General features: G+C 37.0%; 1 protein-coding gene across 1 annotated transcript; it reads left to right on the top strand.

The window, feature by feature from the left end:
- Nucleotides 1-1,459: 1,459 nt before the first annotated feature.
- camkva (CaM kinase-like vesicle-associated a) lies at nt 1,460-26,427 on the top strand. Its single transcript, XM_059570160.1, has 11 exons — nt 1,460-1,671; nt 21,683-21,790; nt 21,981-22,112; nt 22,340-22,414; nt 22,966-23,104; nt 23,381-23,501; nt 24,013-24,088; nt 24,439-24,575; nt 24,670-24,748; nt 24,839-24,926; nt 25,740-26,427. Exons 2-11 carry the CDS (start codon nt 21,696-21,698, stop codon nt 25,998-26,000), a joined length of 1,203 nt encoding a protein of 400 aa, XP_059426143.1. The 5' UTR covers nt 1,460-1,671; nt 21,683-21,695; the 3' UTR covers nt 26,001-26,427.
- Nucleotides 26,428-26,467: the final 40 nt, after the last annotated feature.

The following is a 26,467-nucleotide window of genomic DNA, read 5'->3' as shown; positions in this document are numbered from 1 at the left end:
GTATCTATATAAATTCACACACATGCATGTATATATTTAAGAAAAATATGTTTTGTTTATATTAAATATATTAATATAAAAGAATTATATGAATATATATATATAACCGAATAACAATTGCATATTTTACTTTAAAGATAATGTCACAAAAAACAGCACATATATCACATATATAATAAAAAGTGCTAAACATATTAATCACAAACATCATAACACTATTAAAGCTACTGGCACATCATCACAATTTGTGGGTATCACCAAATTTACACACACACACACACACACACACACACACACACACACACACACACACATATATATATATATATATATAAAAGGTAAAATTATACTATTCATTATTTTGCCATGTAACATGAAGAGGGTTTACTGTTATCTGGTTTTGTAACTAAGACCTAAGACGACTGACCAAAATTAGCACACCGTTTATGTATGTGTGAGAAGAGCTCCAATCATACTAAGCCAAAAGAGCAGAAACAGATGCCACACACGCCACAATTACGCCCATGCAGTACAGTTACAAAGCTTTATTTTAGATAGTACATGCCTTTATGCAAAAATAGCTGTAACTCCAGGAGGCATTGTTGAAATAATAATAATAATAAAATGTAGTGCAGCTGCCTCTTTTTGTACTTGGGTCATTCCTGTCATGCAGTACTGTTAGAGCTCTGTGACTTTATGATTAAAGGAAGCTTTTCTTTAAAAGCATACAGACTTTCAGAAATTAAATGTCTAGTCAAATTCAGGCCCTTCGCCTTCATTATATATCTTGATTTATGTTAAGAAAGTGAAGAGGATGCATGGTAAGTTAGATTATGTCAGAAAGTTTTTTTAGGGGTGAGAGGGGAATAATTTTGGAACATGCAGGTTGGGACTCAAACTTTTCTTCCCAAATACATTTTGAAAGTTTTGTACTGTACTATCATAGTTTCAAACATAACTTGTTTGAATGTCTGTTGAATGCCAGCCCATGTCTGTTCTGCTGGTTTCCCTATTAAATTTTTTTTTTGTTTTTTTTGGAGTCCACTCCAACCATTAATTTAAAATGTAAGCTTTTTTTATATATAATATTATGTTTTTTAATTTTTAAATGTGTAATTATTTCATCCAACATATTAAGACATATAGCCATAACAGGGATGTGAAAATGTACTGCATAAAATGAATGACCCATTTAAATGGGAGCTTCTTATCATTTAACTTTTTTCACCATTTTACTGTTAATAAGAACACACATGTCACAACTGGTCATAAATGTCAGTGAGAAACTTAAAACTTTACACTCCGTTAAAACAAAAAGATTAGAGACACGTGTTCTCAGACACTGTTCTTTCACCAGACGGGCGATTATAGTTGTTTAAACCTGGCTGAGCAGCATAGCGCAGTTTGAGCTGCAGATGTAAAACTATAGCCTACTGCACATCTACCTGGGAGAGGGAGAGGGAGAGGGAGAGGGAGAGAGAGAGAGAGAGAGAGCGAGCGTGCGCTCCAAGTGCAGGTTTCTGGGTTGGCAGCAAAGCGCGCGAATAGAACGTGGCACGCGGAATATTGTCCAAAATTACCGCGAACTCAAACATCAGGAGACGCTCAGACTAGGGAAGCGAAGGAGAACGGTCGACAACGCCTATTTCTCTGAAACGTTTAAATTATCCGGTAAGTCTTCGTGTTTACATTGATTCCACACAACTGTTGTCGCTGAATGCATATATTTGTTTTCCTTAAGGACTTTATCGAACGCTTTCGTAATAGAACGTGTTAGTTTTGTTTAATAGACTGTGCCAACATTTTTCTTCTTCAAATTTCTTTAGAAAATTCACGTGACCTTACCTGTAACTAAAAATACCGGGCAGTACAAACTCTTTTCACAACTTTAAGAGGTTCCGCTCCGGGCATGTTTACATTTGCATATGTATTTGCAGGAGTGCACTTCCATCAGGTGAATTTTATCAGTTAAGTGTAAAAAGCACTTCAAATATGTTTACATCAAACACAGATCACTTAGTCTGTTGCGCGCAAGTGGCCACTGCAATTTCTGTCGTTCGTTATTTCTAGACAGCAAAACCTTTTTTTTTTTCAGGCACATTCAGTTATTCGTCAGTTCATATTTAGATTTCTTAAATGTTAATTTGAAGTTGTAAGTGAAGTGGACTTTGATGTTGAAGTTGAATTGTCTTTTTTATTTGACGACAAATGTGCATTGTTGAATTATGTGTGGTAGTGGTCAACATTGTGCGTGTCATTTATTAAAAAAAGGTAAATCCTTGTTAGTAATAAACATTGCGTATGCATGCTTTCAGACTTGCTTTTATTAGATATGAAAGTTTTTTTTTTTTTGCAGTCTATGACATCATGTACCACCTGTAGCCCAAAACTGCATATAATGCCGTCTTAAGGTTTTTGTTTCAGCATCTGTAACTGAGTGGAGTTTGTGGATAACTAAAACATTGATATATTAATACCATATTTATGTTCTTCAGATTTAAGTTCTTTAGAAATGTACTATATATACCTAAATTGTGTAAATTAGTGTCTGATTCAAAGAGTGTTGCTGGTACAACCTAGAACATTTTATATATATATATATATATACATATATATGTGAGTGTGTGTGTGTGTGTGTATTAGGGATGCATCGATCCAATACTTGGGGACCTGTATTGGCTCCGATGCTGGCATTTTCTGTGGATCGGGTATCGGTCAGACAAGACCAATCCGAATCTGATACTGTGCGTATACTATTCTGTGTTATTGTTGAGCCCCACGAAAGGCACCAAAACGTTATAAAGCACCAAAACGTTTTTGTGCACTATATTTCAAGTGTTCTGAAGCTGTTCCATAGTTCAGTATGAGGTACAGATTAATATTTAAGTCATTAAGTTCAATCAAAGTTTGTGTCGTCTTCGATTACAGTCAAAACGATGAAACTCTTTAAGAGCGCACAGTAACTGAGGTTAAAAACTGTTCAAAGAAAAGACTCATTAAAAAGAATTTTCTAGAATTTTCCTTTAAATTCTCTAAACCTGTAATCTAGTGTTCACAGTATTGTTTAAAAGGCCATTATTTCTTATGTAACAGTCAATGATTGTTGCGCTAGTGTATAACAACATATTCCAATGTTTAGTTGTTATATTCTATGTTATTTTTTTACTGAAAAAAAGGACAATTGTAAGAAGTTTTGGTTGTCATATGTGGTCAGTTTGTATAGTGTGTCCACCTCTTTATTAAATTTTAATTACCACCCCATGGTGTTCAAAGGAGTTTGTCAACTTTTTTTTTACAGATGATGATGATGTTATGGCATCATTAGACAGAATATAGCAAATTTGACCTTGCTCTCTGTGGTTCCCATAGAAGATGAGCACAAAAAAGCCCGGACACTGTGTTTGTGTCAGTGTCTGTACAGTATGTGTGTGTGAATTCAACCCACGGTCTAAAACACCACCCACCACCTCTGTTCAAAACACCATTCTGTTCTCCAGAGCTCTTAGCAGGGCCCGTCATCCGTTTATATAACATAACACCTGGCCCACCTCCACCCCCAGTCAACACCCGCACTGCACCAGAGGTGATAAACAAGAGCACCCCCACCTCCCCACTGCAGATTTCCCAAAACTAAATCAAAACAATACACTTGTATAATGGCTGTCCACTGGCCACAGTAGCTGGAGGTGCCAGATCTAGCCTGATCTTTCTATTTTTACTCAACAACCTGTTGAACTGTTGTGGTTTAGATGGAGGCTGCCAAAAATAAAATTTAACCAATTAAAATCCAGTGATTAGCTGTTAAGAGGTCTAAGTCAGTGTGCTTTTTTCCACTGTTCAAGTGCATGTTGTGGAAATATATGTGTCAGAGTTTTGGCCATTTAATTTTTTATTTTGTTTATATAATCTACCATTTAAAAGTTCAATAAGATTTTAGTTCAGAAGAAATTACACACAGGAATTTGGTAAATTTAATTTACTAAATTATGTAAATTATTTACATAATAAGGATGCATTAAGTTAATCAAAAGTGCCAAGAAAGGCATTGTTACAAAATATTTATATTTCAAATAAATGCTGTTCTTTTGAACGTATTCATCAAAGAATCCTGAAAAAAAAATAAAAAAATTAAAATAGAGTTTTCACAATGATTTAGGACGGAGCATGTGAAACTGAAGCCTGGAGAAATTGCTGCTGAAAATTAAAAAACTATAAAACAGTTTCAAACTGTAATAATTTTTCACAATATTACTTGTTTTTTATTTTTGATTAAAAATATAAGGGAAACTTGTAGAGAATTAGAGGCTTTAAAAAAAGAAAAAAAAATCACATATGTACTGTACTGTACAGTATGTGTTTGTTTATGTGCAGTTTTCTGGAAAACAGAAAATAATTGTTTAATTCTGATATTTTTACAAGGTCCCCGTGGCCATGGAACACCAGGAAGTGCCAGAGAATTTTAATTTCCATGCCTGGAAAATAATTTACATTAATCAAATTAAATTTTTTAAATAAGTGAATATATAGTGATTATAACTTTATTCTAAAAAAAAAAGGTCTAAAATGTTTAATTGGCTAGAAAGTGTCAAGAAATTAGTTGCAGTCTTTATAATTGCAGTCTTTATACTGTAATTCTTTTAAGTCTTAATCCACAAATCACAAATGACTGGGAAGAGTCAAACAAATTCATTGGTCAAAGGTTTATAAATAAGAGAAAATAAAAAGATAAAAAAAATGAATCAAAGGAATAATGCAATTAATAATAATAATGAAAATAATTTTATGTTGAATATCCAATAAATTTAAGTTTAGTTGTGAATAATGGAGAGATACAATGGCAGAAACCATACAGCTTCGTCTTTAAGCAGCAGTCCTGTCATAACATGATTTAGATTAAATCACCAACATGAACATATCTATAAAATCAGTGCTTAACACAGTGTCACTATTGCTGTAACAGGGAGAGACAGCTTTTATCATGGGAGAAACGTCACTGAGATGCAGCCTGTGTTAGTTTGAGATAGCAAGATCTCGTCTGTTTTATTTCTGTCTAAATAGAAACCTCCAGTTAACACCAAATTCCCTGAAGCTACTTCTAAGCATATAAAATAAGAGGACAAATATCACTGTGTCTGTGTGTGCGTGTGAATGAGAGAAACAGAGACAAATAGAGAAAGACTGGAGTAAAATTTACAGAAGACAGATAAAAAAGACTAAATATACAGTTTCTGAGTTTTATGGGGGACCTTGTTTTAAAAAAGGATCACACACGACACATGCCCTCATGACCTAGATTCATGCCCCTGGAGTGTCTCAATCTGTCCTGTCTCCTGACAGAAAAGACACTTATTTAGAAACTGATAACTTTATTTAACATGAAAATGAGATGCAACTTGTGCAAATGTGTTTAAACTATTGGACTGTGAATTTTACATTTACATTCTTTTTTGTATGGAAAAAAATAAATAAAAAACTACATAGATAAAACAACTTTCATTTCCTTGATTAAGGACAGTAACTCGGCGTCAGAAAGTGACTGTCTTTCCAATGTCAGATAGAAAGGGGAATATAAAATGAAGATGTTAATTAATATTTCACCCACCCGCTGTTTTTTTGTAGTCAACATTTCCATCATCATCTGCGGATGCATTAGTTCATGCAGGTCTAATGGAGCTGTTCTCCGTTCAGTGGATTTAAGTCAATAGTTTCAAGTTCAAGGGATATTAAAGCACCACAACTGCGTAATACTTCCAGTAACAGTAGATAATAGTTCTCTTAGAAAGTCTGTTTTTTTGTATTTTTAGTATTAACATTAGCTTGAGTTCAGTTTAATAAGATGTTCAGGATTTCATTTATCATAATATCTTTCTTTTTATGTACTGTTGGTCTTTTTCCAGTTGAGAAAATTGAGTCTCTGTCTTTGTAAACCAGGTCTTATATTGGTTTTTAATTAGAGTTTTGGCTTTAATTGTGTCTCTTTTTTAGGTTTAGATTTATAGTTTGAAAACATAGTTTGGGTTAGCACTTGGAGTGATAATATGGATGCCTGGTGTCGCATGTGGATAGCTCAGAGGGAAATGTTTTATCATATTACTAGCATTCAGGAGTTATTGCTTGCTGCTAACACACCCATCAACGATTCCCAAAACTAGCTCTAACTCAGCAAGAGAGCAGTCTGATGTAAGACTTCCAAATTAGAGCTGGAGAATTTGAGACTTCTCTTGAGAAGAGTTGTTGTGGTTCTCTCACTGCAAGCTTGAAAAGCAGCCATGGAATAAAACAGAGCAACATCTTTGCTTTTATAGTCTGTTGGATTCCAGAAGCTATTGCTTTTCCCTCTTTTTTTGTTGCCTGGGAAACGGTGTTATCATGAGGCGGGTGCTTGTTGTTAAGTGATCCACCCTCAATATTTTTCGGTGGAAGCATGCCCAGAACAGCCAGGAAATTAAGTTAGCTGAGCAGTTCTCTTTGTTTAGTGGCGTGGCATATCTCATTTCTCTCATATCTGTGAAGAACATTTTGGGAGAATTATGGGATGCACAGAACTTACTAAAAAACAAATAAATTTCTTTTATTACATCATATTAGATCAGTCAGTGACCATGCGCAGTCCTTAGAGCACGTCTCAAAGCGCTGGCTTCTTCTATAGTAACCGGGATGCTTCTAACGGCAGCTGCAGTGACGCGATGACTTTACCGATTAGCAATTGGCTCTTTCATTCAGAAGGTGGGGCTTCCTGCGATTGAGCGGCCATATTGAGCGTTGCATTTTCCCCCATTCAAATCTATACGAGTGACACGTCTTGGGTATTCTATATTCTTTGGTTTTAGTCATATTCCAAGAATACCTTTAAAAGAGATTTCCGTGAGTGCTTAACTACTGAATTGTTTACTTGTGCTGTGCAGTGCTGTGCAATGACCAGCTCCCCTCCTCTTGAATCCACCAGCCCAACAACTGCTGGCTGTACTCTAAAGCAGCTGCGCTTTACTGTACCACTGCATTTATGTATGACTGTAACCAAGGCAACAAACAACATAAGGAACAGAATGGACAGATTAACTGACTGGGTGTGAAAGGAATCCAGGGTTCTTAACACACACACAATTCTTCCAATTAGCCATTCCTCTGAGACACATCCCAATCTTTTTGGGAAGGTTCTGACTGCACTAGATTGTGGCATAGTGGAGGTATTATAGACAGGTAAGATAAGATGCACTGCCCTCTTTGAAGCTTGTATTGTGCTCTTTGATGTTGTCCGTTGATTCTCAGGAATGTTTTCATGCACATTCCATATGACCAGTACACAACAAAAGTACAGTTTTAATGTGGATGAAATGTGTTTAATTATTGTGTAGTGAGTTCCAGCATTATGATTTGTGTCAGAATTCTCCTTGGTGTAACATCAGAGGGAGTTTGTGTGTGTGTGTGTGTGTGTGCGTGTCTTGGTGCCGTACTAAGCCATCTGGCACCTACTGTTTCACCACAGCTTGATAAGATTCCCTCTTTGAAGAGACCTATAAATCCTGCTGTCTGTTAGGCCTGTGATGGCCTTCTACAGACCTCTATCTCTAGAAATCTGGTGTGCTGCATTATTTAATAGTGGAATGTGAGATATGACATGTTTTTGACAGATTATGAGAAATTCTCAGGAGCTTGTGTCCCTTTGACACAAATGTAAATGTATTTTAAACCTGTATTTTTGTTTGATAATTACTGTAGGTTTTGTTAACAGTGTACTTGGCAGAAAAGGTATTCACATTTGGTAAATTAAGTCGTACCTTCCTCAGATTATTTGCTTTAAACATCATTTACTTACCTTCAGGTTGCTTGATACCTTTTTCCTTGGAACACGGGAGGAGTAATTTTACTGAAATTTCAAAGCTGCTGTAGATAAAATGAAATAAATTTGTCAATATATGTTGCAGTTAAGCTGGTTTAGTTTAAAAGTTAATCATCTAATTATAATATAGGATAAAAGTAACTGTGTGTGTGTGTGTGTGTGTGTTGTTTTATTTATTTATTTCCTGATTTTATGTATATATTTTGATTGATTTTAAGTTGATATTGTAATCACACAAATGTTTTGCTTTGGATCAGAATCAAAAATTTGCTCAGATAAACTGACTTGTCGTCATGGCAGACACGAGGCTGCATTTTTAGCAGGTTCACTTTGATAATGGAAAGTCTTCATAGAAAAAGTAATAAATGAAAATGAAGTGCAGTAACTAATTTTCTTGGAAGTAAAAGTTTCCATCTCACTGGACTGATGGTTAACTGCGGAGGAGTGACAGCTCAAAGACGAACTAAAACCTGGCTTTGTGTTTGTAAAGAGAGGTTATTTTTCCTTTCCTTCAAATGTTTAATGTATTACTATTTGAAAAATCTTTTTGACAAGCTCTCAGAAATTAAAAAAAAACTGAGATGTTCTTACTAAAAAATCTGAAAAGAATAGCCTGTTTTATATTCAGTCACTTATGCAAATGCTTTTTACTTTCACTGCACATCATGAATCCAACTATATTTCACAGCACAATATCATTGTGAAGAATATTGTGGATAATGTGGTAAATAACACTAGATAAAATTGCTTTTCCTGAAAATGATAAACAAGTGAATGAGTTGTGAGCTCACTGTAAATGAGTTCTGTGCTCTGAATGTAGATTAACTGGGGTCATATAGGGTTTATGTAAATTTGTGGAGTATTTATCTAATGTATTGCCACAATTGAGTGTAACAGCTCATGAAGATTGTAAGCTTGAAGTCTCAGGTCTTCTTCTAATGTCCATCATTAGTTCATAGCCCTGTGGGAAAGGTCAGTTTAACAACTGGACTCTGAAAAGATCAGCAAGAGCATTAGTAATCCTACATCAGATTTTCTGTCAATTTGATATTAAAAGGTTTTTATGTTTCATGCACATTTGAAGAATTGAAGTTAATACTTCAACAGTCTGAAGATTTCTTGGTTTAGGAAAAAAAGTTTCTAGGCCATTTACGTAAATGGGTGCAATCAATAATTTTCTTTTAGACTCAGAAGCTGCATTTAGTTTGCAGATTTATCATTTTAGAGGCACCTGGATGTCTCAGGCTGTAAACATGACAAATTCAGCCTTGGAGTTGAATACATATTTAGTCACCTAGCAGCTTTGTATTGAGGCAATAGTGTGGAAAGGGCTGACTGTACATTATCTCACTTATTACTCACCAAATAAATATATACCTGAACATATAATATTGACTTAAGTTTATTTGTTACATTTTTTATAATTTAACTGTATATTATATTAAAGTTTCCACTAAAGCAAAAATGCTATTAATTCCACTGTAAATTCCACTGTTCCACTGTTACATTAACAGTGGAATTAATTGCATCAATTAGATTACTAATTTACATTACCAGTGGAACATTAATTCATTTATGTTAATTACAATAACATTAATTACATTAATTCCAGTGTAAAGCTGCCCGGCAACAAGAAAATCTCCTCAGAAAAAGTCCTTTTCACTAGTCTATACAAACGATGTTAGATGATACCAAAATATCTGAGAGCTGAGTGCCATGATTGTCCAATCAGAATCAGGTTATCCAGAGATTTTTTTCCTATGTAAAAAAAAGTGTTTATAATGTCCATTATTATGCACAATCATTTTTTATTGTATGATTGGGTACAATTCCCTTGTTTTTAATCAAGCCTAAGCTTTCATGGCCAGAGTACATTTACCACACACAGCCATATGTTATTATTGCGCCAAATGAGAGACACAACAACATGATGAACCATCAATTAGATGACTAAGTACCTATTTCTAAAAATAAATTCATCCATATGAATGTGTTTTGATAAATAATGTTTGCCTCCATTTGTTGACTCACAGCTAATTGATGTTATGTCTCTTCATTTTGTTGATTGCTGCAAGAGAGCATGTTTTTTAGCTAAGAGGAGAATAAAACACACTTGTTATGGCTGATGGAGGCTTGATAGCCAATTTAGTGTAGTAAATGCTCAAATGGCACTTTGCTAATTGAACATAGACAGACACATAATGGAGTTACAGGACAAATTGTATCAGGGTTATTGTAAGACATTGACGTCTATCTCTTTGTTTCCACGGGCAAATCTCTCTGTTTTTAAATGTATTTTTCCTTGTCATTTTATGTATTTTTACTAATGTATTTTATTTAAGTGCTCAGAGGACATTTTATTGCTGAAATGTTGCACTTATAGTTTAAGAGACTTAATTGAGTTATAAGTTCTAAGGCAAATCTGAGCACAGTTTGAAACATTGTTGATCTTTTTCTCAAGAGAAATTAAAGTCTTAATTCGCTCTCTTTAAACTCATTGAGCAGATTTCATTTTATCTTTCTGATGAGTGCTTTCAGCTTAATGGTAAAACCATAGTACAGTTATTCAGTCAAGGTAAACTCATGCATCACACAAATTAATCCAAACATCATTATTTGTTTGAAAAGTGCTACTCACGAAACCCTTCTAAAATCGTATTTGATGTTAAGCTCAGCAGGCTGCCTTAGTTAGGAACACTATATGGCTTTGCAGAATGTCTTATAGAAAAGGCTGAGTGACAGCAAATGTAGACACGGCTGGCAGCTCTGCAGAGAGAGAGCCAAACAATGCCCAAGGCTTCAACCTGAATGTTCAGCTTTGCAGAGCACAGACAGCTTCCACGGCGAGGAGACACATGCGTGCACACAAATACTGAAGCTGGATTGCATAATTTATCAGAAACAAGGTAAAGGGGTTATATTTTGTCTATTGCTTTCTAAAGACCAAATATAGGAGGCAGAGATGACCGTATAATCCTCAAAAGATTTAGACGAACATCTAAATGTGTTCTCTCCCTGCTGATGGAAGCTTTAGTAACTCTTCAGTTAGAAATGTTTAGAGGAGTTTCTCATTGACAAATTTGCTCACCTGAAATGTGCTTAAAAATGGGAACAGATTTCCTTGGTGTCCTCGCATCTGCCCTTTTCCTGCAGCTGCCACTGAGACAGTATGTCCATGTCCAAATTATTCTTTTATATATTTATTTTGTTTCCTAATGGACTCCATTCAGTTTTATTACTTGCAATGATTTTATTTGTGCATGTAGATGTGATAAGACCCTTTCTGGGAAAATGAAGAAACATTACAAAGTTAATCTCTTAAGATATTTTTACTAGACAGCAGTGAGTTTAAATTGAGATAGAAATTGAAATTGAAACTTGAGAAATTTTAAAAGATTTCAGTGTGAACTCAAACATTTATGCTTTTAAAATTCATTTTATGGTCTCTAATGCAATGCTTTTTTGTTGACACAGAAATGTCCTGAATGAATGCAATCGAGCATTTGATTATATATTTATTTTAGCTGAATAGAACTTAGTCAGGATAGATGCCATATAGAATTTTAGAGAGGCACCGGCCATCATTTAGAGCTGACTGGTTTTTGCTCAAAAACCTGTGATTGGCAACCTGCTTTTTTTGTTTTATTTCAGCCAATCTCTTTTCCAGACACAAAATGCATTGCAATCATTTCCAAAGATGTAGTTTGTGTGGAAATATTATGAAGTCTGTAAACATGACATTTACAGAGGCCAGCGACGGGACATGCTGAAGATGAGAAAATACTGTACAAGACACTGTTTACTATGTGTGCAATATTAGAAGAAAACTGGAAATATAGAATTGGGATTGGGGGTATCTGTGTATCTCTGAATGGAACTGACTCTCTTCAAAAAAGTTTTGATATCATTTTCTTTTCGTCTTACCTCTGTATAATGCCTTTTAAAGAAGATTTATAAGCACAGTGATGAAAATAAGGCTGTGAGGGACATACAATCTTTACAGCAGCACAAACTATATAAGGTCCTGGATAATGTAATTTTTATCAATTCAACTGGTTTTCATTCATGTCAAAAATTAAATATGGCACAACCCTAACTAAGTTCTATTGATATTGATATTTTTAGATGAAACATGGTTTTAAAATCAAAACTGGAATGGTAATCCCTGGTTACAAAAAATACTTACAAAGTGAAATCAATAAAAATAAAAAGCTTGCAACAGGCAAATAGAGTTAATCAAAATAGTAGCATGCGCACTACACATTCCCAATTTAGTGTTTTAAATATCTCTTCTCCAAACTGTCTTTAAAGTGCTTCTCTCCCCTCATTACCATGCATGTATTGGCCTTGCAAAGCCAGTGTCTCCTGCAATCATAGAGTCCAAGGGGAGATTAATTAGAGACCTTGGTGCTCCTGTGACAGGCAAAGCAAACAACCTCTCGCTCAGCCTGTAATTTATGTAATGCCTCCTTTACTGTGGATATCAGGAATGGCCTTTTTTTGGTAGATACTCTGGTGCTGGGTGGTAATGATGCCTCAGTCTGCTCTCCTGCCTTTTCTGGACTATTCTGGGAGAGTGGAGGAGATAAAATAGGATGTTTTTGTACTGTAACATCAAACAAAGAGTTTCAGCGTAAGTTCAAGCCCGGCAGAGTTCAGAGGCTTGCAGTGCATGTGAACTATTGCGCTGGTTTTTGTCTTGGTTCTTTGTTAATGTTGAAAGCCCGAAGCCTTTAGAGACAAAACTCTTGTCACATTATCCGGTTGAGCTTCAGTGTGATTGAGGACTGTCATAGTGTTTGGCAAATTGTTGGGTCAGACCCGAGTAGCGGTGCAATTGTACTGCCAGCCTGATGTGTAATTGCTTGTTTGTGTGGGGCCTTTTTGTTGTTTGTTTCAGTGCGTTGTACTGCGATACATAATGGCTGTCCTCCCAGCTCTCAAAACAGTAAAGGGACATTTTTAGAAGAATTGGCAACAGTTTTGAGAGTCTATAGGCTCTTCTGAGAAGATTGAACTAACGGAGTGTCAAATGATGTGCTGCATGAGGGGAATTTAGCACGGGTAGGGGTCTGTAAGATTTTAGGCTCTGCGTGTAGTGCATTTAGATTTTAACACTTTGTTCTTCTTTGGTTGTTTTACTAGTTCTCTAGTTATTTTTAATGTTAAACCCTGTAGGGTTTATTATCCAATGAATACCCCCTAGGAAACCTCCAAAATAAGTGCACATTAAAGCAAGTACTAACACAAAGAGAAAATGGTAAGCTATCAAGCTTACTAGTGCACATATAAAAAATGAATACATGTTTTTGATGGCCAAAAGATATTCATTTTAGTCTAAAATCAACTGCAACTGAAAGAGCTGCTGTCTTGGTACCAGATCAAAAAGAAAAGTTATCTTGTCAGTTGTTCTTAAAAATCTAACTTGAAAGTTTTGCTCAGACATATATCATGTTGCAGATAAAATGGGTCACAGCCTCGTTTTGTTTTACAGACATTATTTACCCCAAAATGAAAATAGTCATCATTTACTCTCCCTCATGTCAAACTTGTATGGCTTTTTCCCTTGTGCTGTGCTTGAAAATCCTTTACCTAATTTGATGTTCTAGGTCAAAAACTGGCAGGCCTTTTAAAGGTTGCCTATAAATCTTTAAATTTTAATTTAATCTTTTAATTATTATTAAATCAGCATTTTTTTCAACTAGTTTTCTGTATGCACAGATTTTGTATTTCTTTTTGGAACTGATTGATCATAGACCTCATTGAACCAAGCAAAAAAACAACAACAAACAAACAAAACAAAAAAACATGTGGATAATTTGGCAGTCTACAATCATTTAGGTTCCATAAAGAAACACAAAGGTTGTGCTAATTAAAAAAATAAAATAAATGGAATCCAATATTTGTTAATAATATAGCATAAAAAGAAATGTATAAGCAAATTTTGTAAGCTGGTCATTTTTTTTACCTGGAACACAGTCTAACCAGGTGGGGAAAAAAAAATCCCCAAAAGTACAAATATTTAAAGAAGAAAATGAAAAAGAAAAAGTAAAGTTTTAGTCCAATGCAAAAATATCAGCTGGGATTTTTTTGTTGTTTGGTGCGGGTCTGAGGGATCCTGAAGGTTACAATTTTCAGTTATTTTTGTATGTATAATGAAAATCAATTCATAATATGGAGGAAAAAAAAACTTGCCATCGTAAAAACATCGTATTTGGTATGGTTTTATTTTGGTATTTTACAATGATATGGTTTGGAATTTGTCAAATGTGCTTGAAAAAAAAAGATCCGAATATCGACGTGCCTAATAATTATGCACGCACGGTTTGTTTTCCACAGTAGAAATACCCTCATTCAGGTTTGGAAAGATATGAGGGTGAGTATATGATGACAGAATTTTCATTTCCCCTGAAATGTTTTATTTTGATAGGGCCCAAAATCACTCTTATCATTTGTTATTCTAATGCAATTAATTAGAGATGAGTGTCATTTATCTATCTGATGTCACTGTGGTCTTTTCCTTTCACTTGCTCTCAGATCTGTCATAAATAAGCATGATTACTGCATGTTCAAAGAATCTGAATTTTTCAGAGCTACTTCCTGCCACAAGTGGATATTGTCACTTTTGGAATAAATTGTAGGCATTACTCATGTGTGGTTATGAGAGTGCTGTCTCTGCCAAATCTCTCTATCCCTTTCTTTCTCGCTCTCAGATAAATGAGAATTTATTCCTCCTCTTTGAGTTCTGACTTAGACGGAGAGAAAAGCACAGGGTTGCGGAGCTCACTCGCAGCTCAATGGAAGAAAGAAAGAAACAACTGCATGCATTTTAATTGTCAATGAATGAATGCGAAGCGCATCTCAAGGCTTCACAGCAAAAACTTCATAATTTATTAAATTCACACCATCATGAACACGCACTTCTGTGGCCTTTCAAAACATACACAATTAAAATGTGCATTCAAAAATTCTCTAGTCATCAACGATATAGTACATTAAGAGGCTGATAATTTGCTTGGAAATTTTTGTCTCTACATTAGAATTGCTGTGACTGTGGCTTAATTGTTTTTGCTGTATTTTTATATACTGTTAAAACGTTTGTTGTTGAAGTCTCTTATGGTCACCAAGGCTGTATTTATTTGATCAAAAACACATAAATGCAGTATAATTGTCACACACCTGGACTCATTTTGTGTGTTTTTGTCCCTGTTAATTAAGTCATGCCATCCACCTGTGTTTTCCCAATTATCCTTTGTATAAATGCCTTGTCCTTTCAGTTCTGTTTTGTCGGGTCTACTCGTCTACTTGTCTACCTGTCCACTTGTTATCTGTTACTTGCCACTTGCCACCTGTTATTTACTACTTACCTTGTTTATGTTTGATTTAATAAATCCTTGTTTCGTTTATCCCTCGGCTTCGTGTTCCTTCCAGCAGCGTAAGCCGTGACAGAAGACCCGACCTGAAAAAGTTTAAAAAACTGCGTGTTTTCCCTCCGTTTTGTTTTCCGTTTTTTCACAGTCTTTTTCTTTCCGTAGTGTGTCATGGATCCCCTCTATCGCCCTGAATACCTCCTCCTCCTGCTGGAGCAGGAGGGACTGTCTCTCGAGGACCATACGAGATGGTTTCTCTTCCTAGCTAATGCCACCAGCTACCCGGACCACGCGCTCTGCACCTTTTATCACGCCAGCCTGAACTCCAGGTGCAGAGCGTTGTCGCCCGAAGATGGTCCTCGGGAGGATTTCGCCGCCTTTATAGAGTGGAATCTGGTGAGAAATGGGTCACCTCTCACGGTCGGCCCAATGGAGGATCTCGCCAGGTCCACTCTGGACCCAGAGCCCAGCCTACAATCTCCCCACGGTACGAGGCATAAGCCCGAGCCCACCAATGACGGAGAGCCAGAGAGCAACCCGTCAGGACGGGCTCCTGATCCTCCTTTAAGCCCAGGACGGGCTCCTGATCCTCCTTTAAGCCCAGGACGGGCTCCTGGTCCTCCGTTAAGCCCAGGACGGGCTCCTGGTCCTCCGTTAAGCCCAGGACGGGCTCCTGATCCTCCGTTAAGCCCAGGACGGGCTCCTGATCTTCCGTTAAGCCCAGGACGGGCTCCTGATCCTCCTTTAAGCCCAGGACGGGCTCCTGAACCCCCGTTAAGCCCAGGACGGGCTCCTGAACCCCCGTTAAGCCCAGGACGGGCTCCTGATCCTCCGTTAAGCCCAGGAAGGGCTCCAGCCCCAGAGCTTACTCCAATGCCTGCTCCTCCAAAATTCCCACCCTCCCACCCACTCCTGCCTCCTCCTCCGCTGTCGTCTGGCTGCCCCTCTGCTCGCCCTCAGCCTACCATCATTGTGGTGCGAGCTCAGCAGGACCGCCATCCTCCAGCGACGCCTTGGTCGGCGTCTCCCTCACCTCCGCCTCCAGCCTCTGAGGCCTGGACTCCGCCTCGGTCCGTTGACCCGTCGGCTCCACCATGGCTCCTAGCTCCTTCCTCTCCGCCGTGGCCCGGCAGTCCGCAGGCTCTGCCTGGCTCCCTCGTCCCTCCGGCTCCGCCTTGGTCTGGTGTCGTCCATCCTATGCCTCGGGACTCCACTCCTCCGGCTTCGCCTCATCCCTCCGTCCCTCCGGCTCCGTCAGGCTCCTTCATCCCCTCGGCTACACCTCAGTCCTCGGTCACTCTGGCCTCACCGCGGCCTTCCGGATCCACATCGCCGCGTCAGTCACCAGAGCCATCAGTTCCGCCTAGGACCTCCGGCTCCTCCCCGTCACCCTGGCTCTTCGGCTCTCCGTCTCCACCTCGGGCTCCTCCTCCACTTGCTCCGTTGCCGTGGGTCGAGTCCCTGGAGTCGGTGACCATTCCTCCTCCATGGCTCCTTCCTCCGTCGGCCCCACCTTGGGCCGTTATGGCTGTGGCCTGGGTCCTGCTGGGTACCTCCTGCTTCAGTTCCTTCCTGTCTCCTCCCTGGCTCCTCCCTCCGTCATCTCCTCCCTGGCTCCTTCCTCTGTGGTCCCTGTCTGCTGGCCCCCTCCTGGGAGGCTGTCCTCCACCGGAACCTCCTCCCAAGTTCCCACCCACGCCTCCCTTTGTTGTTTCTACGGTGCGAGGACGCACCTACCGGGAGGGGGGAGTACTGTCACACACCTGGACTCATTTTGTGTGTTTTTGTCCCTGTTAATTAAGTCATGCCATCCACCTGTGTTTTCCCAATTATCCTTTGTATAAATGCCTTGTCCTTTCAGTTCTGTTTTGTCAGGTCTACTTGTCTACCTGTCCACTTGTTATCTGTTACTTGCCACTTGCCACCTGTTATTTACTACTTACCTTGTTTATGTTTGATTTAATAAATCCTTGTTTCGTTTATCCCTCGGCTTCGTGTTCCTTCCAGCAGCGTAAGCCGTGACAATAATATTGTGAAACATTATTTAATTTATATATATATATATTTTACAATTTAATTTATTCCTGTAAAGGCAAAGCTGAATTTTCAGGAGCCATTACTAGGTTAAAATGATGCTTCATAGCTGCAGCTTAATATTTTTTTCTGTTTTATATGATAAATAAAAAGTTCAGTAGAACAGCATTTAATAGATGTTTTGTAACAATATGAAAGGCATCCTTGCTTAATGAATGTTACATTTGTTTAAAAATGAAAATACATCTTAGATACAACAAATGGTTTATTTGAAATGTATTATATATCATGCCTGGTATAATTTAAAAAGTACCAAAGTGCAGATTCATTCAGTGTGTATATATGCGTATGTATATATATATATATATATATGCGTATGTGTATATATATATATATATATATATATATACTAGGGGTGTAACGGTACGTGTATTCGTACCGGACCGTTTCGGTACAGGGCTTTCGGTACGGTGCACGTGTATACCGAATGCAATATTTTGTTTGCGGAACATAGGTACATTTTCGTGTTTCCAAACGAACATATTAAGTGGCGGAAGTCTTTGCTTTCAGCGCAAATCCCGCCCTGCAGCTGATTCTAAGGGTGGTGACACACTGGCTGCGTGGCATGAGCGTGGCGTTTCTGCTGCGTGTCAGTTGAGTCACACCTGCTTCACGTTTTCTGTGTCTTTACCTGTTTTTATACAGTCTATGGTCTTTACACACCAGAATCGTGCCTGACGCGGCGCTGGCGCGCTGCTGCTACTGTAGTTGACATAGAGGGAGACCGCCAACAGACCAGGATCTTGTCTTCACGACAACAATATCAATACTTCATGTTGAGCATAAATCGAGCGGCAACCTCCGAATGAAAAATGAAAAAAATGAAAAAAAAATCTCCGAATGCTCCACGTGAAACTTTGGCGTTCCGACCTTTTTCTATCGTGTCTAATGATTTTGGTTAATATGCACGAGGGAGAGAGCAAGAGCAAGACAGCGCTCGTGTAGTTTGAAGACTGTGAGTGCGCGAGCGCACGTGAAACTTGGGTGTTTCGCCCTTTTTCTATCGTGTTTAATGATTTTGATTAATATGGACGAGGGAGAGAGAGAGCAAGAAGCGCTCATGTTGTTTGAAGACTGTGAGTGCGCGCGCATAGCCGGGGCTCTCTCTCGTACGCGCCCTGTCAGACGCAGCACAGTCATTCTATTCTACATCACTCACCGATCAAATAAGGCTTTGACAGCTGCCAAAAAAAAGATCAATGCAGAAAAACCCCTGGATTGGTTATATAACGTTGGACAGAATGTTGATCCGGCCATCGCGTATATTCAGCGCACATAAGGTAAATGTTTTGCAAACGTTTTTTAGAGAAATAAAAACAGGTTGACGAATCGATGCGCATATTTTGCGTCAACGTCATCAATGACCTCGACGCGTTGTCCCAGCCCTATTATATATATTTTATTAAAAAGTATTTCAAAAAAGTGTAAACAAATTGTTAAAAAAAGTTTAAACAACCTGCAGTTTAATGTTTGCATTTCTTTCCCTTACTGTACCGAAAATGAACCGAACCGTGACTTTAAAACCGAGGTACGTACCGAACCGTGATTTTTGCGTACCATTACACCCCTAATATATATATATATATATATACACACACATATACTAGGGCTGCACGATGTGTCGTTTAAGCATCGATATCGCAATGTACGAATCCACAATAGTCACATCGCAGGATGTGCAATGTAGGCTGTCATAGTTGATCCGTTATTCATTAATTGTACGGGCCAGCTGCTCCTCGGCCCTTGACGAATGTGATTCGTGGATTAATTGCACCGCTTAACCATCATAGAGTGAAAGTTTATCATTTGCATGTGTTTTTAAGTCCTGTCAGTTTAACAGGACAGAGAGAGAGAGAGAGAGCGCGAGACTTTCTTCAAACAACACGAGCGCTGTCTTGCTCTCTCTCCCTCGCGCATATTAATCAATTGACACGATGGTGTCGATGTTTAAATCATTTAAAATGAGAATGTAAGTGTGCTCACCCAATTTTTGTTTGAAAGAAAAAATTAGATTAGATTTCATATCGCAATATATATCGCAGAAAAATAAAATATCGCAATGTAATTTTTTCCCAATATCGTGCAGCCCTAATTAGAGCCCGACCGATATATCGGCTGGCCGATATTATCGGCCGATATAAGCTAATTGCATTTAAATCGGCATCGGCATTTATAACGGCCGATGAAACATGAGAAACAGAGTCTCATGCTTCACTCATGTTATGAGTGTTGCATAGTGTGCCCACCAGAGGGAGCTCTGCAGCTCCAGAGTTAACAACAGTGCCAGAAGTCCACTACAGAAGAAAGCGATCAACTGTTTTGACGGTGAGTCTGTCGTTCGTCATGTGAAATGATTGTAGATTTAGTTCATACCCTGTATATAAAAACTGTGTGGTAGTTCTAGCTAACGGTCCTATCATTATTACTTCTAAATATTCTGTAACATCACTTACAGCCGCTAATGCATTGCTATATTAGATTAGCCACAAAGCTAATACCATGTTTATCAGTGGAAGAGCGCGAACGTTAATAGGAGGTCAAACTATAACGTTAGCGTTTAACTTATTCTTATTCTATTGCGGTGTGTTTCCCACATAATGACCGCGTAATTGGGCCTTTCACACAGTACGCGGTATGCACGGCGCTTGCCGCTGGGTTCAGCGTTGCCCTTCAGATACAACGCGATTTGCGCTGCGCTATGGCATAGGCGGAGTTTTAAAAACGTTTAGCGGGAGCTCTTTCATAGTCTGTTCCTCCTCCTTTCGGTCAGCAGCAAACATGTATCTGTCCCGTTGTAAGAAGCGAGCGATAGCGCTAGTCCTGCTGATGAGAATTAAGAGAGAAGCAAGGAAGAAGAGGCTACCCTCAGGTCCAGAGAACAATTTGGTGAATTCAGGCTGGTTACGTTACTCTAACGCTAATAGCTTCCTTTTTAGCAGGCCCCTTAAATGCTTGCTATTAACTTGTTTGAAGGTGGTTCTTCTCAAAATTGATAGCGGTGTGTTCATGACACTAACGTTAACCAATCAACTTTGAATTGATTCCGTAATCTTCCGGTAATAGTAGGCAAGACGATGTTTTGATTCAGACTGCACAAAGAGAAGAGGAGAAGATATACGGGTCTGTTGTGAATGTGTCTGTGAGAGCAAATATAGTGTAGTTACAGTAACTTCAGTAGGTGCGTCAGAAATGATTAAACCAGAGGGGACATGTAAATAAATGTGAGCTGAACAAGCGCTTTTTTTTTTTTTTTTTACATATTGTTTCAAAGCAGCTTTACAGACATAACAGGAAAATGTTGAAATAATATTGTTAAATATAAGTAGGTAATACCTATTGCTTGACAAATAAAAAAAAATATATATTTCTCATTTTTGCCTATGTAGGAGATCCCAGTTTATTATTATTATAATTCTAATGATGACATGAGTAATGATACATGGTGATATTATTAATACACATGCTTATTCTTTCTCCGTCTCTCTTTCTGCCTACAGATGGCTGAAAAAGGTGAATGCTGTAGCAGCAAAGTGTGGGACTACTTCTCCAAATACTTTAACTTTAGTATTATAATTTATTTACAGTAAACACACAGACTGTTAAAACCAGCTTCAACTGGAAGAAAGTAAAAGTGTTAAATGTTTAATACCAGACTGTTTTTTTTATCATTAAAAAATATATATTTTTGATGTGCAATTGTTTAGTCATTGAGACTGTAATCTAAGGCTTTTTTTTTAACATAGTCCATTCTGGAAAATGGTTTATACAGCCCACATACATAGAACAGGCAGATATTTTGCTATTGAATGTTGTGTAAATGCAGTTTATAGGAAATGGGTCTAATATCCAGATTATTTTTAAAATCAAAATATCAGCTTATAAATCAGCTCTTTTCGAGTTAATATCGGCATCGGCATCGGCCCCCAAAAATCCATATCGGTCGGGCTCTAGCCCTAATATATACTGTGTACACACACACACACACACACACACACACACACACACACACACACACACACACACACACACACACACACACACACACACACACAATAATACAATGTTATTATTAAATATTAGTGTTTTTTTTGCCCATGTAAAACTCATCAATACATTGCTAGGGTATTTAGAATGGTTGCTTTTTATGGTATTTTGAGTGTTTTTTTTGTGTGTGTTTTTTTTTTTGCTGGCACAAATTTTATTTTGGTCCCTAGAAATAGCTTGGGTTCCTTCTTTTAATATAAAACTTAAGCTCAATTGCTTAGAGAAGTAATAGCACCCCTCTCCTCTTCTCAAACCAATGTAATGGTTTAAAATGTCCATCATCCATTTCAATAACATGACTTTTGAAGGACTTTTTTGTGTGTTTGCTTTCTAGGATAGGAGCAGCCATGCCATTTGGCTGTTTGACTCTGGGAGAGAAGAAGGACTACAACAGTCCTTCAGAGGTCACCGATAAGTATGACCTGGGACAGGTAGTCAAATCGTAAGTACCAATCTGTGTTTATGGCTACCTTTTGTTTTGCTCTTGTTTATAGTATTCTTTTTGTGCAAAATATATGCTCCCAAAATTTTCTAATTTGAATATATACTTTTTTTTCTATGTGTAAATTAGATTCTAAATCCCAGATTTTGACTCAACAGCACTGTTTGTGTTTTATCGTCTTCATTAACAGGGAGGAGTTTTGTGAAATCTTCAGGGCAAAAGACAAGAACACACTGAAAATGTACACCTGTAAAAAATTCCTGAAGAAAGATGGAAGAAAAGTACGAAAAGCAGCCAAAAATGAGATTCTCATCTTGAAAATGTACGTTTTCCTTGCAGGTTATTTAAAGGATTCACATATTAGCAAAGAAAGGTGGTTGCAGATGGTGCTCAGTGTTGAAATTTGTTTAGCAAGAGTAACAGAATGCAGTCGACTCTTTACCATGCAAATGATTTTATTTTTGCAAATAGTCATGATTTCTTTTCACTTTCTACTCTGCTTCCTTTTACAGTGTCACAGTCTTGCTTTCTCTCTTTCTCTCCCTGCAGGGTGAAGCATCATAACATCCTCCAGCTGGTAGATGTCTTTGAAACGAGAAAAGAGTACTTCCTCTTTCTGGAGCTGTAAGTGCTTTGAGATTTTCGTATGTTAGAGTGAATAAGAAAGTACAAGAGTGTGAATGGATACTTTTTTAATTTATTGTGTTAAGATTTAACATTTAATCAAAATAAAGATCCTACTATTATTTGCACACCATTAGTTGTTTCTTCAAGACGGATAGGGATGTGGAATATAGAATACTATTTTACCTATAATAAAGTGGATTATTTATATATGTATTTATTTATTGAGATTGGGTTGTAGTGGAGACAATATTTTTTTCTTCTTCTGTATCTTTAACCTGTTAATATTGGAGAAGTCCAGTTAACAGATTAAACAAATAAAATTGTAAATTAAAAAACTCAGTGGCCACTGGGATTTTCAAGCTGCAAATCGTTTAAATGTTGACAGAATTTATTTTACTATTTTTTATGTAAAGATGCATTTGCATTTGTTTCTTGATAATTTCTTTCTATAAACTAAAAATATTTTTGTATAGTCATTATATTACAAGGACAATTTTGACTCTCACTTGAATATTTGGCTGGGCTGTTTTTCATGTTTTTTACTTTAGGGCCACAGGAAGGGAGGTGTTCGACTGGATCTTAGACCAGGGCTACTACTCAGAACGTGACACCAGCAATGTGATCCGGCAGGTGCTCGAGGCTGTGGCTTACCTGCACTCTCTTCACATCGTTCACAGAAACCTAAAGGTGACTTGGGGCTTTACTACCATCTAATGGTCTCCACATGGTATTGCACCAAAATGCAACCTTAAACTCAGACTACAACATTTCAGGAGACCGAGGTTGATTAAATACTCTTATTTCAAAGAAAAATGTATTACTGTTATCAATGACATGTCTTGCATCTCTTGTTTTTTAATACAATTAAAATGTCTGATTCTTATAAAGGCTTTGCAAGGTAAAGTGTTTAATGTTTTATATAACTGATTGCATTTACTGCTTTATTTTTTTTCACCCTGTCAGCTGGAAAATCTGGTCTACTTCAACCGTCTGAAGAACTCCAAAATTGTGATCAGTGATTTTCACCTGGCCAAACTGGAAAACGGTCTTATCAAAGAGCCATGTGGCACACCAGAGTACCTTGGTAAGAAAAAGTGTCAAATCTTTCAAATGTAACTGCACCCTATATTGTGAATTATGGTTACTAAAATAAATATACTGATATAATTATAATATATTAGTGTCAATGATTGTAAAACTAGTTATATAATAATGAAAATAACAATATAGAAATAATACAGATAATGAATTTAAAAAAACTTTCTTCATTCCTGAATTACATAAAAAAAGTTTGCTATCAAAAATGTGTAAAAAAAAAAAAAAAAAAAATATATATATATATATATATATATATATTTTTTTTTTTTTTTTTTTAAATAATGATTAATATGTGTACACTAAAGTACATTCAGGGTCTTAAAGGTTGCACAACTTGAGATTGTAGTCATTACATCATAAATGTTCTGCAAAAAATTTATTGTACCAACATGAATACCAAAATGACATGTCTAAGAAGTCTATAATATAATATAGTGTTTGCATTATATTATATTTAATATTTGTCAATGAGTTATAACTTAGGCTTTCTCTTATAGCTCCAGAGGTGGTTGGCAGACAGAGATATGGCAGACCGGTGGACTGCTGGGCCATCGGGGTGATCATGTACATCCTGTGAGTTCATGTGTCGTTATTTTATAGATTTCGTTCATTGTGTGAAATGGTCCAACATATAAATTTCATTGTGCTCTTGGACCAGATCTTTCTTTATGAGTAGACCCCATAGATGTCTGTTTTGGAGTCACTTGCCTGACGTGTTCTTGAGTTCATCAGCATGTACATTCCATTTCCTGATGTCACATAGTGTGTTAGATCATCATTGCCACTCTGTAAGTGCACAGTATTTGGTTTTTCAGTTTATCATCCTATCCCTCCTCAAAATCAATTGTTGTTCATATGATGTTATGGTCTTAATGAACCCCTTGCCTTAGGAAATGCTCTGGTCATATTATTATTTTCAACAGACTGTCAGGAAACCCACCTTTTTATGATGAGACAGAAGATGATGATTATGACAATCATGATAAGAATCTGTTCAGGAAAATTCTGTCTGGAGACTACGAGTTTGACTCACCCTATTGGGATGACATCTCAGATTCAGGTACAGAACACAAATCACTGTACAGTAGGTGTGAGATGGATCTGTGGCATTCTGGTCAGAACACAAATGAAACTATTCAACAAATTCTTTGCAGCAAAAAGCCTAGTTGCATGTTTAATGGAGGTGGATCAGGACCAAAGACTGACCGCACAGGAAGCCATCAATCATGAGTGGTAAGGAGCCTTTGCCAGTAAAGAATCTGCATTTTTTTACTTATCTGCAGGTTTCTGCATCTTTTTTATGTAAAAAATATATATATTTAGGATATCTGGAAATGCTGCTTCAGACAAGAACATCAAAGATGGTGTTTGTGCTCAGATCGAGAAAAACTTTGCTAAAGCTAAATGGAAGGTAAGTTAATAAGTTCATAAATTAACTTTCTGTTAATCAAAGAATCCTAAAATAATGTATCATGATTTCCACGAAAATATGCAACATTCATAAAAATGAGTAATATTACTTGAGCAACATATAAGAATGTTTTCTGAAGTATTAATTGACACTGAAGAGTGAAGACTGGAATGATGACTGCAGAAAAAGTAATATTAAATTGTAATAATATTTCACAATATTACTGTTTTTACAGTGTCAAATCTAAATATTGAATTTGGGTGGAGCCTCAAGCCATTTTTTTAAACATTACAAAATTATACTACTGTAACCTCATTTGTTCCAAATTTCAATAAGTTGTGGACTTAAATGTATTAATTTATTAATAATTTTATACATATATATATATATATATATATATATATATATATATATGTGTGTGTGTGTGTGTGTGTGTGTCTGTGTGTGTGACTCTGGACCACAAAACCAGTTTTAAGTGTCAATTTTTCAAAATTAAGATTTATATAACATAAGCTGATTAAATAAGCTTTCCATTGATGTATGGTTTACTAGGATCGGATGACATTTGGCAGAGATACAACTATTTTAAAATCTGGAATCTGAGGGTGCAAAAAAATCTAAATAATGAGAAAATCGCCTTTGAAGTTTTCCAAATGAAGTTCTTTTGTATGTGTGTATAAATGTGTATTTGATAAAAAATACAGAAAAAAAATTATATATATATATATATATATATATATATATATATATATATATATATATATATATATATATATATATTACATTAAAACATTTTTATTATTTGTTATCCAGAAAGCTGTTCGTGTGACCACCATGATGAAGAGACTCAGGGCTCCAGATCAGAGTGACTCTGGAGCCTCTAGTCCTGCAATGGGAGCCTCGGGAGGGCCTTTTACCCCCAGCACCACCCCTGTTCCTCTGGCTGCCACAACAGTGCCTCCCCTCACCGCCCCTCACCCCGAGGCCCAGATGCAGGAGGCCTCGGCTCCAACGCGGTGTAATGGAGAGATACTGACATCACAGCAGCGTAGTGGGGAGACTAGGGAGGATTAGAATGGCTGATTAAATTCGGCAAATATAGTGGCAAATAGAGCAGCACCTACACGCTACATATACATTCCTATTGAAATCTAATGGTGGAGCAAAGTTCAGTTGTGTTTAAAAGCTTGATCGTCATTTTACCTTTTCATTTGTGCAAAATGCTGTAATCTAGGAAGGCTTTAAAATGTAAATCCCAATCCCATAGTAGTTTTATCTGCATTTTCTTAAATTTCAGTTGTATTTATTGCATACCTAAAAATTGCAAGTGTCAAACTGATTTTTTTTTCACGTTGCAAAGAGCAAAGGAACAATTAAAAAACAAAACAATAAAACAAAACAAATACAGCCTCAAAATGTGAATCTTAAAGCCATTAAATAAGAGAATTAACAAACACAAACAAACAAAAGGACAATTAACACATTTCATAAATGCAGAAGAGCCCAGCTGCTCAATTACAATTCATTTTAATATTTTGTTA

This window comes from Carassius carassius, chromosome 17 (assembly GCF_963082965.1).
Source record: "Carassius carassius chromosome 17, fCarCar2.1, whole genome shotgun sequence".
NCBI classification, from domain to species: domain Eukaryota; kingdom Metazoa; phylum Chordata; class Actinopteri; order Cypriniformes; family Cyprinidae; genus Carassius; species Carassius carassius.
Note: the sequence above shows the minus strand (reverse complement) of the source record. Positions and strands in the feature narration are given on the sequence as shown.

Bases quoted from the DNA above. Each gene is read 5' to 3' on its own strand.
- camkva (XM_059570160.1), top strand. From the start codon at position 21,696: ATGCCATTTGGCTGTTTGACTCTGGGAGAGAAGAAGGACTACAACAGT. The intron at 22,113-22,339 runs GTACGTTTTCCT...CTCTCCCTGCAG, and splicing joins GAGATTCTCATCTTGAAAAT to GGTGAAGCATCATAACATCC. The intron at 22,415-22,965 runs GTAAGTGCTTTG...TTTTTACTTTAG, and splicing joins TACTTCCTCTTTCTGGAGCT to GGCCACAGGAAGGGAGGTGT.